This window comes from Charadrius vociferus, unplaced genomic scaffold (assembly GCF_000708025.1).
Source record: "Charadrius vociferus isolate BGI_N301 unplaced genomic scaffold, ASM70802v2 scaffold261, whole genome shotgun sequence".
NCBI lineage: Eukaryota > Metazoa > Chordata > Aves > Charadriiformes > Charadriidae > Charadrius > Charadrius vociferus.
In genome coordinates this window covers 337,733-352,783 of record NW_009646856.1, presented here as the reverse complement: position 1 = coordinate 352,783, position 15,051 = coordinate 337,733, and the positions used below count along the sequence as shown (strand labels likewise).

The window sequence follows — 15,051 nt, the reverse complement described above, 5'->3', positions numbered from 1 at the left end:
GGGGAGGAAGGGACGGGCGGGCCGCGGTAGGCCTCGGGGAGGAGCGACTCCGGGGTGAGGCGGTGGGCGCCGGCGGGGGCGGCTCGGTGGCTCCGGTGCTATGGCTTTAGAATCCGTTAATTTTTATGAGCTTGCAACCTTTAAGACCGTATCATTTTAATTAGTCTTCCTGAAAAATTAAACGAAAGCATTCATTAGGTGTTACGTTGCGTTGTTGCCTGCTGTGTCATTTCTGACTGGAAGGTGTTAGCTTCCTAACGAGTAACTGCTCTAGGAGTTAACTTTTTGGTATGCGACTGTGTTTTGTTTCTCGTAACTCTTTCAGGAACATAGTTCGCGCAAAACTTAAAGGCTAATTTAGTCTTCAGAAACAGCATTGCTTTTTAGCCAAAAAGTAGCACAAAAGGTAACGTAGGACTTGTATGCCTGAGAAAACTTCTCTAAGAAAGGCCTAGTTTTCCTCACCAAAAATAGAGGACACAGAAACCTTCAGAAGCAGTGTTTGATATCAGTCTTTAATTAGCATGGTTGATCACTTGATATGCAATTGCCATCTATCTACTGATAACAAAATAAATTGTTTTGGTTTACCTTCTTATGTTCTGTAATATCCAGTTAAATGCAAGGGTTTGGGAGGGATGTCACTGCAGCCTGGAGTTGCTCTTCCCCTTTTCTTAAGTGGCCCCCATATCTTCCCAGCTATGGCAATAAGTTTTCTGTTTATGAAAGAGTTTATGTAGGCCCCAGGGTCATAACATGACTGCTCTCCTTTTGTGTGCCAGAGAACTAGTCTAAGGAGCTTCTGTATGTAATAGGGCTTGTCAGGAAACTGAATGCAGAACAAGAATTGTGGGATGTTAAAGGTGATGGGTCTGCGTTCTTTGTGGGCTGGTGAGGCTAGGCAGTGAGTGGTCTTGCCTTTCGCGTGAGCAAGTTGTCTGTCGAGTCCATGCCTGCTGCCTCTGGCAGCCTCTCTTGTGCTTTTGGGCCTCCTGGGTTGAGAGATGTAACGCAGCTGTTGTTGTTTGAAGATGACAGTTTCTTAAACAAGAAAGATAAACCTATGGTGAGATCCATCTCGGAGCAGGAATTTCAAAATATGTTTTGTAGTCAAGGAGGTTGTTGACCGTTAGCACGGGTCACTCTGTACAACAAAGACCTGTTTATAGTGTGAGTTCAGAATGTTCTCAAAAGGGACACCTTGCTTTGTTTCTAGTTACTGATGCTGGCTGAGGCTAGAAACAATAGATACCAAGTTTCTGTGGCCAGCTCTGCATTCAGGAGGAAGCATTTAATGCTCAGTCAGTTGCTGAGGATGTTGATTTTTATCACCATCATTCTGAGAACTTTGGTGATTTGAAAGTCCAGAAGGACTGTGGACAGGTTAAAACTCAGGGTAGGTGACTGCAGTAGTAACTGTTGTAGTGAGAAGGTGAATGCTTGCTTTCAGACTTCAAACTTAGTCTTATTGAGTCTTGGAAGCAATTTAATTTGCAAGAGCTCTCCTCAGTCTTCTGATTCTGGTTACTCTAAAAGTGTTATTCTTGTACAGTCTCTTTCTACTTGCAAAGCATCAGAACACTTGAAATCTGTATGCTTCAGTGCAGCTATTGAATTAACTGCAGTGACTGGAAATACAGCTTTTTAAGATAATAGCTTAGGTACTGTAGAATAAAAAGCAGTAATGTTGAGCATACCCCAGTCAGTTAATCCCTTTCAAGTCTTCGTGTAGAACTCTTTTATTTTCTTTTCATATAGAACTTTTTTATTTTTGAAGTGTTTCAAGTCTATAAACACAAGTTTCCATTTATTTTTTCTGAAGTGTGATGTATGGTGAGTGGGTGTCTTGTATTGACATGACTCTCGTAGTTTATCTTACCTGTCACTGAGGTCTCTGCAACTGCTGTTGCTGTAGTTATAGTGGGTTTGAAAATGCCCAGTGTTAAGCTTCCTGATGCTATTATAACAGCAGTTTAGTAGGTTATACAGGGCAATGTGATGTTTCAACTTCCAAATCATCCTGGCTGTGGGATTAGTGGTCAGCAGAGCTGAAGACCATCACAGAGGTGATGGAACATATGAAGCAGTACAGAATTATAATAAAAGGTAGTCTGAATTTGGGCATATTTGCTTCAGCTGTGTTCTGAGAATTGTTAGATGTTAATTTGGGCAGATTTGCTTCAGCTGTGTTCTGAGAATTGTTAGTAGATGTTAATTCTTAAAATGTTTGTCTTTTCAGGTGCGGGTTGTTCTCAAATATCGACATTGTGATGGGAACCTCTGTATCAAAGTAACGGATGATGTAGCTGTAAGTACAGAACACGTTGCCCTTTTAGGGCTTATTGTACCTCTGACGGACTTGCATTTTGCTGTCAGTCAGCTTGTGAGCTCTTAGCCGTTGCCTTGAGAGTGCCTGACAGTTTCCTAAAAACTTGTTGTGCTCAGCCTTCCCTAGTTGCTGTGTCTGTGACTGACGTGGTTCAACTATGCACGGTCCAGGAAAAGTTCTAACACTTCAGTGTTTTTTTTATGGGTCTCAACGTAATATTTTTAGGATTCTGTGGAAAAAAAAAAGTCACTACAAAAATCTGGATCTTCTCTCTGAAAATGTGTCATAGAACGACACTGGTAGCTTCTGCGGAAGCATTTCAGGAGCATCTTCAAACAGTGGTAACAACTTTCAACCATAGGTTAAGCTCCTTCTTTGTGACTATGAGATGGTGGAGTGATTATGAGACAGCACAACAAGATTCACTTGCGGTTCAGTGATCCCATTTTCTCAAGTACTGTTATGGTGTCAGTTATGCATTCAGTAAAAACTGTGGCACATACACACAACATGGAATTCTGCAGTGTCCTTCCAAGGGCTGCTGTACAGGGAGGTGGAGCAGCTGCGTTTACAGGTTGCCCTTGTTCTAAATAGTCTGGAAGGGTTCTTGGAAGTATGTGAGGGGCTAGGATGTGAGAAGGTGGGCAGAAGGTAGAAATGCATCAGCGCGTGCATGCCAGCAACGCGTTCTTGGTGCTAGTGATGTTACAGCCAAGTTGTTATTCTGCAGTCCCAAGTAAGCAACAGTAATCTGCCCTGCTCGTATCTTCAGACTCGGAAAAAATCAGATTTCTTCTTTCCAGGAAAAGTGGTCTGGCATTGGTATTTCCCATACCTGGGAGAGATGCAAAACTCCAGGAATGACACTTCTTGATAGGATAATAGGGCATAGTGTGGGTGAGATGTTGCGTACGGGGCACTGATAACAGGGAGAAGTGAAGGACGATTAAATTGAAATCTTCCACAGGGGGAGCGCTGGATTCAGGTGATTCATGAACTTGGATTGTTTTCAGTTATAGGCCTCCTTACCTGCTTCCAGTTCTGGAAAGCTGTTACACCAATGGGGGAAGCAGGGGGTTGGGTTGGTTTTCTAGGTTTTTTTTTTGTAGAGGTGGGAAGTTTTCCTTGCTGCTGACTCTGTAGAGCTAATATAACTGAAGTGAAAAATAAACCGTTTTTCTACTGTTTGTGTCTGAATTAAAATAGGAATTTAATGCTGTCAAAAGTTGCTGTATTGACAGCACTGAAGAATGGAGCATTCTGGGGTTTTTCCATTGCTAAATCAGCCTGGGCAGTCATACTGGTGCTGTACAGGTGTAAGGAATTGCTTAGTCTGCAAAAACCTAAGCGGTCTTTCTACCATAAATCACTGGTGTATTACTCTCATTCCTTTTGCATTTACAGGTTTGTCACATGAAGGAGTTCCTTTTGATCTTAATCAGATGTTATGTTCCTTATTTAGGACTGTCTTAGAAACAGATTTTGTATGGGAGAAGGGATCCTCTTCAATGGGAAATACTGAACTGATTTTATGTCACTGGCAGCGTAACATTAAGGACTGTGAAAGGCAAAATAAACTTGCTCTCAGAATATAGAGAAGAGGCGAGTAATTTCAGGTTTAAAATCTGCTGCTATTTTTAGACAACACGAACAAAGGTGTCTTTTTAAAGACAGCTTTAAAACCCAAGTTTTAGCGCTGTTTTTGAGACAGAAGAAACAATCATGAGCTTTCCCTGTTTTGAAAATGGGAGGCCTTTCAGAGAAACTTAAACACAGATGTGTATATATTTTAAAACAGGATAGACCTGTGTTGGTGCTGCCTCATGGTAACAACATGCCACAAACTAACTTTTAAGTACTTACCTTGTTTTGTGTGTTTCAAGCACAAATTTGTTGCAACTATAAACAGGATAAAAACTGTTCAAGTGAAAACTGATATTAAGCAACTTTCTTTTACAGTGTTTGCTGTATAGAACAGACCAGGCGCAAGACGTAAAGAAGATCGAGAAATTCCACAGTCAGCTAATGCGACTCATGGTGGCTAAGGAATCCCGCAGTGCTGCCATGGAAACAGACTGAATTGCTGAAAATAACATGAGTGCTCCAGTCATGTTTCACTGGAAGAAAATATCTCTTGGATTTGAAAGAATACTGGGACAGGAGATGCTTTTATGTACCGAAGTGGACCGATGACAAGTCTGAAGCATTTTCCGCCCCACCCCCCCGCCCAGACTCTGCTTTGGAAAACTAGGGAAATAAATGCTTTCAATTGAAAGCTTATATTTATTTTTGGGAATCAAACAAGAAACTATTCTTACACATTAGGTATGCTAAGAAGTCAAGTAAATATTTTAAATTTACAGTAGTTTAGTCTGAATTTGATGGGCCACAAGCATATTTCTGGAAAGTTACTATAAAACTTCATATAGATTTCATATAAATTTCGTGGTGTTCATGCCTTATACTGGTGTATTCTCACAGTGGGAAGGTTTGTTAACCTGACTAACACTGTATCATGATGACTGGATCTAATAAATATTTACATAAGTGATATACATCAGCGGGGTTTAGAAGAATGGATGTTTTCTGAACTGAAATGTTGAAATTGCCAATTTGTATTAGCACTGTCACTAGCAAGATTTTAGCTTTTAGTATTGATCTTGGTCATAAGCTGTGCAACACTATCTGTGGTGCAGTTTGTAGAACTGTTATATTGGCTAAATAAACTTCTGTATTTTAGAACTTAAAGTAAAACTTTGCTTGAGTATTGTCAGAGATCAGTGAAACACTGGGAGTTTCTTTCTGCTTATGCAAATGCTGTTATTAAAAAATAGCCAGTGGCTTTTTTCCAGTACTTGAACTATTTTATACTAGCAGGGAGGGACCTTTTCCTATCTTTGCTTCAGGCAGAGTTGAAGTATATCAGCAAGACAAATTCTAGAAGCTGTTGCCTATTATGTTAATAGAAAAAATGCAACCAAACACTACCCAGATTCCTTACTTTAGCAGCTTGCTAACTGTGCATTTTCAAATGTTACATGTGGCAGATGGATGTAAGCCAACTGAATAAATGGATGAAAACCAGCTTAATAAATACTTAAATACCACTGTCAAAAATAGACCAATGCTCCTGTGGTTTAGACTTGTTTCTCATTATTACCTCTGGTAGGGTGATGGAAGCTTTAATTGTCTTTTGCAGAGGCTTTTTGCTTGAAAACCCAGCAGCTGAAATTGATACTTGCTTTGACTAGATCTTGCGTACTTACAACCAGATGAATATTTTAATGTAATTATGCTATTGGTATAACTATGCTTTTCCAGGACTAATGTTTTGTGTTAAACTGAGCCACAAAAGTAAAGCAGAGCCATACAAAGACTTGTCTGTAATGGCATTTATGTATAACAAAACAATCTACTTAAATACCCACCTGCTGTCACTTACATAAAAATAATTGAGCTACTGGGAAGCAGTGGAGTTCCCACGTTTGCCAGGAGCTCAGAAAAAAAAACCGCAGGCTTGAATATTGCATTAGAGTACCCTTTCAGCTGAACATATACTGTTGCATATTGTTCGAAAATACTGCAGTGCTAAATTCTCAGTGGCTAATCAAATTCCAGTCTACAGGAGTGACTGGTACACATGTAACATTTTTTCTTTTTGCATTGTCTTTTGAAATACAAATAAATCCAGAGAGAAGGCTAAACTTTGTTCATAGCTAAACTTTAATAAGGTACTGTAATGCTGAAAATTTTTCTTGATGCTTCAAATCATTATCTTAATATTTGCAGTATAGTATATAATGTAAGTAGTTATACCATTTTTGTCTGAAATGTTGTTCTGCAGTATGAATGTTTGCTACACAAAGTCACACAAGCGAAGATATAAAATGTTAAAATGGCAGGTGAAAAGGCTGCAGTTATTTTAGTGTAATTTTTGGACATCTCATACGTTGGTTTGGCATGTAGATGTCTTCTGTGAGCTGAGGGACAGAAAGGCTTGAGTGGCACGAAGGATAAAAGGAGAGAGAGAGAGAGACAAGACTGTAGACAGACTTGGTGTTCCAAGTGGCTGAAAGGCTTGAGCTATATACTTGAGCAGGTTTTAGAGGGGGCAGCTACAGTACTATTTATATATGAGAGTTGCAGTTGTCCAGCAAAAGAGATGGTGAAATGGATTTCTGGTTTTCTAACATCAGGAATTACTACTGTAAAGCCATAAGGAAATATTAACTCTACTTTTGTAAGAGTATATGATGGTACAGTTATTCTCCACATACTCACAGAAAAACTAGGGCAGTTCTGTGTATTCAGAATAATACTGATAAAGCTGCTGCTTTAAATATTAAAAAATAATTTAAAAAAAAAAAAGCTTTTTGAAACTTCTTTAGAAAAAGACAGGTGCTTCTTTGTCCTGGAATTTTCAGCAACTTCAATGCTGTGTTCATGGGGTGGTAGAAAAGCTGTGAACTCAAAGCTCTGCGTTTTCGTGCTAATACTCTTGTTGAGAGTGTGCGTATGTACACTGACCACTTTCCAAATAAACTTTCAATGAGTCAGTCCATCATATTGCCAACTACTTGAATGTGTCCACTGGTACGTGATGAAAAAATTGAGCTTAATATGGCTGCTGCACCAAAGGGGTGATTGAATGCATGGTATGAGAAGCACTGAATTTGGCAGCCCAGCATGTTGGCAAATGCTTCTGATCACCAGCTGGGAGTTTGTGCCAATTACAGGCTGCAGACAGGCAGCGCAGGAGCAAATAGGCAACCTGTGCAGTTGCAGACCGGTAGCCACCTTTGCAGGAGAAGTGGTATGATTCTTTTTTTTTTTTTTTTTTAAAAAAAAAGGATGTTTTCTCTCACTATAGCAAATTTTGTTGCTGCATGCTACTTTTCTTCAGAAATTGCTCTGTTTTGTGAGAATGGTTTAATAAAGAATATGGGTCTCGTTAATGGACAAACAAATCAGGTAAGTTTATCCATGGAGTTTATTCTGGTTTTCTGGTGTTGTCACTTCCTGGATTCTCTGAGTGTCTTGATTTCAGTTCTTCCTGTGTGCACAGCGCTTAAGCTGACTTTGTCTGAGCTCTCTCTTATGTGCAACTCCTTTGCTTCTGTTTTCCTTCAGGGGTTTTAACCCTGAGCTTCTCTGTATGTAGTCCGTTATGTAAGTGTATTCTGGATTATAAGAAGATCCTTAAATTATAAGTGAGAATTTTGCTCACAGGTCTTAGTTTTGGAGATCCTTATGAAAGAGGCCTTTGTTTCCACTGAAGTCCTGACCTAACACTTTTATGAGTGACAGATTTATTCCGGAAAATGGGATGCTTTGGTGCCTGAGTCTGTCAAAATGGGAAATGGAACTGAAGCCAAGCAGGTGCTTTTAAAAATGTTTTAATTTGTCAAAATAATTACATTTCATCTCAGTAAGTTCCTTCCTGCAGCATAAAAGTGGGTAATACTCAACACTTTGGTGTTATAAATGTGAAGAAACTATGGTTTCTGCCAGATGTGGTCAGTAAGGCTTAGATGATCGCTTATTAGCATAGGTTGGTCTTAAAGGATTATGTCATCTGGAAGGTGTGTTAACCCTCTTGCCATAAGCAGAACAAATCCTCTCACTTCATTCATCTTAAGTAAGGGTGGTAACACACTGTTGTCCCCCAGTACACCTGTGCTTTTTTCGCTTGTGCTCCTGGCTTAGGGGAAGATAAAATTCTAAACCAGAAATGATACTATAACCACAGTTTTAACTTAAGTTTGAGATCTAAAGTGGAAAAATAAATATATAGCAAATAGGTGGGGTTTTTTTCTGTGTAGCTTATTCTTATCCAGGCTGCATATTCTGGACAAGTCCAATTTCCTTTGAGAGTCTGTGAGCATTGGTGGGTGACTTCAGGGAGTAGCTGAAAACAGTATTCTTTGTACAATGCTCTGTGCTGAGGTAAATTAAATCTAATTGACTGCAACAAAGCTGTTTTGCTCAAGCATATCGAAGGAGTCTTCTTGTGAAGATCCTTTAAGAAAGGTATCTGCTATCTTTTGTGGTTGATTTGTTGTTCGTTTTTTTTAAAGAAAACTAGTCTATGAAGAACTATATCTAGTTTTTGCTAAAGTTAGTAGTGATTTGCTTTTAAAGACACAGGGGTATTTATTCTGAAAAACTGATACCACTTTAAAGGTAGATGCTGCCTGACTCAAGATAACACAACTGTTTGTTTATATAAAGATTTTATCTTTTACAAAGGCTTTGAGAGTTCAAGGACTGGTCTTTAAATACAGGCAAGAGTTGAATTGTCTTTGTTGCTGGGGATGACATAAAAACATGCCTTTCATCTCATTACTTATACAATATGTAGACTGATGTCCACATAAACCTCTCCACCTTTATGCTGGGGTGAGTTACCACATTTAAATTACTACACACTGAAGGCAGATGTGGGCTTTTTAGTCTGTAGAAGCGTTGGGTTTTGAGACAAGAATGATGCCACAGAATTTTAGAAGCAGATTAGTTACTCAGCAGAATACAAAGCATGGTAGTTTGCTAACCCCTGCTTAATATGCACGTGTGTGTTGGTCCTGTAACTGTTATAACAGACTAAATGCTCTCAGGAGAATGCAGGCTTAAACTGGACCACGTAAAACTGAAGTCTGTGGGAGCTGAGCCAATAAAAACATGGTCGCAGCGTGATAGCAGAGTTAACTGCCTTCATACGTGTACAGGGCCTATTGTTGAACGTAGTCTTTGTTTCTGGTGAAGATACGTGCTTATTTTCTTATACTGTGCCCAAGTTAGTTTTAGGTATACGTTCTCGGAGTCCTGTAATGGGAATGCAATTACTTTCTGCTGTTCTGAAAACACGTTAAGTCATGAATTACTGTGGTGGGTTGACCCTGGCTGGATGCCAGGTACCCACCAAAGCCAATCTATCACTCCCCTCCTCAGCTGGACGGGGGAGAGAAAATACAACGAAGGGCTCATGGGTCGAGATAAGGACAGGGAGAGATCATTCACCAATTACCAGTACGGGTAAACTAGACATGACTTGGGGAAAATTAATTTATTGCCAATCCAATCAGAGTAGGGTAATGAGAAAATAAAACCAAATTCTAAACCACCTCCCACTCCTTCTTCACTGACCTTGGTGTCTGCAGAGTTGTTGCTCCCACATATTCTCACTCTTCTTCAGCTGCAATTGCGCAGGTTTTTTTCCTTCTTCTTAACTATGTTCTTACAGCGGCGCTACCACCGTCGCCGATGGGCTCAGCCTTTGCCAGCGGCCGGCTTGGAGCTGGCTGGCATTGGCTCTATCAGACATAGGAGAAGTTTCTAGCAGCATCTCACAGAAGCCACCCCTGTGGCCCCTCTGCTACCAAAACCTTGCCACACAAACCCAAAAGAGTGCCATTTCTGAGTGCTCTTACTTGAAAACGCCCAGTCTTCTAGCAAGAACCAGTGTGCTCAACCCATTAGTGCTCCCCATGCAGACGGTTCCTATGTGTTGGGAATGTTGGTATTATACTACTAACAGCATAGTGTGTCTCTTAAACTGTAATGTTGGTATTCATGAAAGTGCTTTCTATTTAAATCAAGACCAGCTCTGAGGATATTTTGCTGTGTTTTTGTAGCAAGTTTTGATTTTGTGCTCGCATTCTTCTGTCCCTTTTTTTTGTGGCAATTCTTAGTCATTTTGTTAGAACTTAAAACATCAGTCATACCAAAAGGTCTGGGAGAGATTGGTTTTTATATTTCCTTTGAAGTTGTGTTTGCGTGTTGGGTTCGTTTTTTGTCTAGAAGTGGTATCCGTTCAAAAAAGGACTAATCTGCATTGTTCGCCTTCTACTGAGCAGAATCTTCCTGACTATAGGGATGTGTTTACAGCAGGATTTCAAAGACTGGGTTCTTGGAGAGGGGGGTGACTGTTCTGGACACCTACTGAATGACTTTGCTGGCTGGCAGTGAGCAAATGAGAATTTGCTGCTCGCATTGGCCAGCAAAAATATGTATTTTAACTGGATTGCTCATGCATGTAAATACAGCCATCTATAATACAGTTCTGCTATCATTATATGGCAAAAAGATGAAAGGCTTGCCGCAGGGCACTGAAAAATGAGCTCTGGCAAACACTCTGTGTGGCTTAAAGATGTTACCTCCCAAAGGCATCTGTTCCTTTAAGGAGTTGGCGGGCAGGAGGATGAACTAATGCCTCGGATGTGTCCCTGGGAAAGTCAATGTCTTACTTTAAATTGCCATAAAATATACCTTTTAAATTTGGGGGCAGGAAGGAAACTGACCTTTTCAGTGAGTGATTGATGGTTGGGGGTGGGGTGGGGTGTATTTAATTACTTTTTTTTAAACACACTTGTTGTGGCAGTGCTAGGCTATGGCTGAGGGCAGTAACCAAAGAAATAAACAAGATTCACCAGGGAGTGGTCGTTTGTGGCCAGAGGCAAAGCTCCTCCGTGTTGGTCGCACAGCAGACCCACATAACATGTGACTATATTTAAACATGCAAATAACCAACCATGTTTTTAACAGAGCAAACAGCTGCTTTGCAAATAACTTCTTAACCACTGCAGCAATATTCCCTGTTCATCATGTAATAAATGTGCAAAGACTGGGATTCCACACCAACCTCGGACACCGTAACAGCTGGCTGCTCATCCCAGTTGCCTCTGTTGCACCGATTCTAGTGTGCCTCAGAGCCTCAGCTGGACCATCTTGATTTACCAGGGCATCAGAAAACTCCTTAATGTGCTGGAGAGATGCTTTTTTGGTGTTCTGCCTGGTTAGTGTGCTGAGGCAGCGTCTCAAAAGGTCAAATGAGCACTGCAGGGGGTGAAATGGAGGTGTTGAGAGGTCCCAAGAGGGGTGAGGAGAACGATGGGAGCGGAAGAGCCAGCAGTTAGGTTGGCTCAGGCTGCCACAGAACCACAGCCTCAATAACTTGCACCTTGTCATTTCGCTGACTTGCTTGTAAAAACCTCCTGTCTGTCCCATTAAATGCTCTATAATGTACATGCCATACAATATTTACCTAAAAATTAGCTGTGTCTGAATTTCTGTACCGTTCTAGTTCATACGGATGCTACAGAAAGCGTGGAACCAAAGATGGTAGATGACATACTCCCTAAAGGCCCTTACCACATTGGTAGCCTCTCAAATGGAGTAACCAGAACTGAACACATGATACAAGGTGAAGCTTATATCATGCATTTATAAAATTGTATTGTAATTCTTAACGTTCTTAAAGCACAGATGTTGGGGCGGGGGTTTAAGAAGGGATCAGCGTGTTGAAAGGCATATATCACTGCAGCAATAACAGTTCAGTGTGCAGTAGCTCCAAACCAATAAATTCTTCAGGTGCGTCCAGAACACATCCAGGTGGCCAACCTTCAAAACACTTACAAATACTGAAACACCTACCAGATATGATTTCACTGGTGGTAAGAATGGAGTATTTTGGTTTCATGATATGAGTTTTCCGTCCTTGTTCTTTTGACTTCTGTATGAAACTTCCTTTTTTTCTGACTGTTCATTCCTTTCTTCTTTTCCATTTGTTTTAAACTTATTCTTTCTCTTTAGATCTTTAAGATGTGTTCCTCTTATTTTCCTCTATATAGTTGATCATGGTGACTTTTTGGTTGGCTTGGGGGAAGAGGATTGTTATACAGTTGCATCTTTACTTTCTTCTACTTGTGGGTGTTAGTAGAGGATTTTGTTCTCAAATCTGAGCTTTGGTAGAGGGAGATTCTATATTGTCACACTTGTAAAAAGTACTTGTGTAGGTGTCACAGAAGCACCAATAATAAACTGCATGACCAACTTCCTTATCCACTAATAGGATAAAAAAATATTTTTTCTAAATATCATAAAAAGCATGTAAGCTTTGGCAAATGAGAAGATCCTTTGCCTCAGACTCTGCGTTGGTGCATCTACTTAGACTGTAGCAACTCATTTACTTTCCTGTACTGCAAATCGCATACTACTTGACATTATTTTATTTGACTGATTGATTACCAGTCTACAGCTTGTAATGATGAGATATCAGCAATTCTCCATAATAATTTGTCATCAGTATCTGTCTTTTTAAAAATCATTCCTTATATTGTAAGATGAACACTGTTCTCCAAGCACATCTGTTGTTCTCAGTTTCTCTGTCAGAATTCTCTGCCGTTCCCCTCACACCAGTAGTCCTGTAAGTTTATATCATGGCCATCTCTTCCCCTTGATTTCTGTTTGCTGTAACAAACTCCAGCTGCTTTAAAGGTGGATATAACGCTGTGTAATGTTCCTCTACCTCAGCTCAAGAGTCTAAAGCAGAAATAACTTCAAGGAATGCTGGACCATGGAGTTGCTCATGTTTTTCATTTCTCTTATTCATAGAATTTCTCAAGTTGGAATGGACCCATAAGGATCATCAAGTCCAACTCCCTGTTCCTCGCAGGACTGCCTAAAACTAACCCATATGACTAAGACTGTCATCCAGATGCTCCTTGAACTCTAACAAACAGGCTTGGTGGCATGACCACTTCCCTAGGCAGCCTGTTCCAGTGACCGAGCACCCTCTCAGTGAAGAACCCTTTTCCTAATGTCCAATCTGAACTTCCCCTGATGCAGCTTAGTCCATTTCCTCATGTCCTATCACTGGTCACCAGAGAGGAGATCAGCACCTCCCTCCTGCTGCCCCCCGCGAGTAAGTTGTGGACTGCCATGGAGTCACTGCTCAGCCTTCCTTTCTTCAAGGTGAACACGCTAAGTGACCTCAGCTGCTCTTCACGTCTCTTGCCCTCAAGACCTTTTAGCATCTCGGTCGCCCTCTTCTGGCCATTGTCTCATAGTTTGATGTCCTTCTTCTGTTGAGGTGCCCAAACCTGCACACAGTACTCGAGGTGGGACCGCACCAGTGCAGTGTAGAGTGGGACAATCATGTCCCGCCACCAGCTAGCAAGGCTGTGCTTGATGCACCCCAGGACACGGTTGGCGCTTTTAGGTTTAGTGGTATTTGCATCTCTGTGTTTTCCTTTGATAGGCTGTGGGAGTTGTACAATTTTCACGATAAACAGCTGAAACAGTTCCAGTTAAGAATGCATGTGAAGAATTAAACCTGATGTAATCTTTCTCTGTTCTCTGTGTGTTTGGGGTAACTACTTTGTTCATTGCTGTTTAGTACTGCTACGGCTGCAGGGCCTAAGAGTCCTGCTCATGAACCAGAAGCATTGTATGTCTAGTACTGTTAAGAGCACAGAGAAAAACTAATTTTTAATGAATTGGCAATTTAAGAGGGTTAACACCCACAGGAAGACATCTATGCAAGAGTGTTATCTCCACAGTAGGAACTCTGAACTACCCCGTCTGCTTCATGAAAGGAGGAACTGGAAGGCACTAAGGAGGTGACAGGGTGTCTTCAGGGGTGACTGAAGACACCTTTTTTAAGAACATGGGACAGCCTGGATAAAGTATGAAACTACTTCTTTAACAACTTATAAAGGCTGGACTTACTGGCTAACTAGAGACTGGAGCTGGCATTTTTATAACAAATAGGGAGTAGAAGAAATGCAATTTTTCATTAACTAAAATAGTCAAATATAGTGCCTATATAGTAGCTGTAATAAAGTGTTACGATAGTGAGACATAATACAGTTGCATTTTTATCTGTCATCCTATAAAAGTTATGTTTTTACACGAAATTCAACACAGTCTTATTTGTATGTTTATGAAATGTCCACAGTCCTACCGAAGAAAGATGGGTTGTTACTAATGCTCTTGGCGTCTCAAGGAAAGTAGTATGGAGCTGTTGGTGAAGACAGATGCCTCAGAAGGGGCAGAACTCTCAGCTGACACGTTTGCTGTGGATGAAGAACAAAAAAAGACAAGCCTTACTTACAGAACAGTTTAGGCACCTGCTGCTTTAAAACAGATTACTTTTTTAATTGAACTGCTGTTGCTGCTCATAGCAAAAGAGCAGAGCTGCACAAAATGCTCTTTGGGCAAAGGACTGCCTGAACAGCCTGGGATGATTAGGTAGGAGAGGTTGAAAGATTTGAAAGGAATTGGTATCTGTGATCACAAGTCTGTTAAGACTTCTCTTCAACAATCAAAACAAGAGAATTGGGATGACATGGAGGTAACAAAAAAAAAGTAATATTGGAATCTGGGAGTGGAGTGAGAGATGAAAACTGAGATTGAATGGAAAAACCTCCAAGAGCCAATAAAGAATTTAAGTTTCTTGTTATGTTCTTACTGATGGGATTAGTTGTTACAGTGTGACCTCCTGAGGCTTGCTCCGATCTCTCTGACCAAGTTTGGAAGACAGGCCTTGGGGAACACAGATTCAGGGACAAAGCACCCCGGGCACACACATTCTCAGGGTGTTCCTTCTGTTGGGCTCGCAGCGTGGATGCGCAGGCAGGGAGCAGGCTGGGAGCAGGCTGAATGCGTGTCTCTTAAAATCAGCCCTACTACAGTGCAGCGAGTGCCGGTGATGTTGACTGAGAAGCAGTTTAGGAAGCTCATACCTGGGGCCACTCGTTAGTTCGTTGCTGCCTGTCTGCCTATGTCCTAATTCACAACAGCGAATTAGTGTTTGCTGGGCTGAAGCCTGTAGCACTCTGTGACCCCCTTCGCTCCCCACTGCCCTGGTTTTGGTCGATGCCGAACACCGGCCTGCCAGAGCGCTGCGGGCAGGGAGCCACCGGCTCGGCCGAGGGCAGCGGGTG

General features: G+C 41.1%; 1 protein-coding gene across 1 annotated transcript; it reads left to right on the top strand.

The window, feature by feature from the left end:
• The first annotated feature begins 949 nt into the window (after nucleotides 1-949).
• SRP9 (signal recognition particle 9kDa) lies at nucleotides 950-4,408 on the top strand. The gene is made up of 3 exons (XM_009894330.1): nucleotides 950-1,066; nucleotides 2,240-2,308; nucleotides 4,289-4,408. The coding sequence occupies exons 1-3, from the start codon at nucleotides 950-952 to the stop codon at nucleotides 4,406-4,408; spliced, it is 306 nt and encodes a 101-aa protein (XP_009892632.1).
• The last annotated feature ends 10,643 nt before the right edge of the window (nucleotides 4,409-15,051 follow it).

Bases quoted from the DNA above. Each gene is read 5' to 3' on its own strand.
- SRP9 (XM_009894330.1), top strand. From the start codon at position 950: ATGCCTGCTGCCTCTGGCAGCCTCTCTTGTGCTTTTGGGCCTCCTGGG. The intron at 1,067-2,239 runs GTGAGATCCATC...TTGTCTTTTCAG, and splicing joins ACAAGAAAGATAAACCTATG to GTGCGGGTTGTTCTCAAATA. The intron at 2,309-4,288 runs GTAAGTACAGAA...TTTCTTTTACAG, and splicing joins AAGTAACGGATGATGTAGCT to TGTTTGCTGTATAGAACAGA.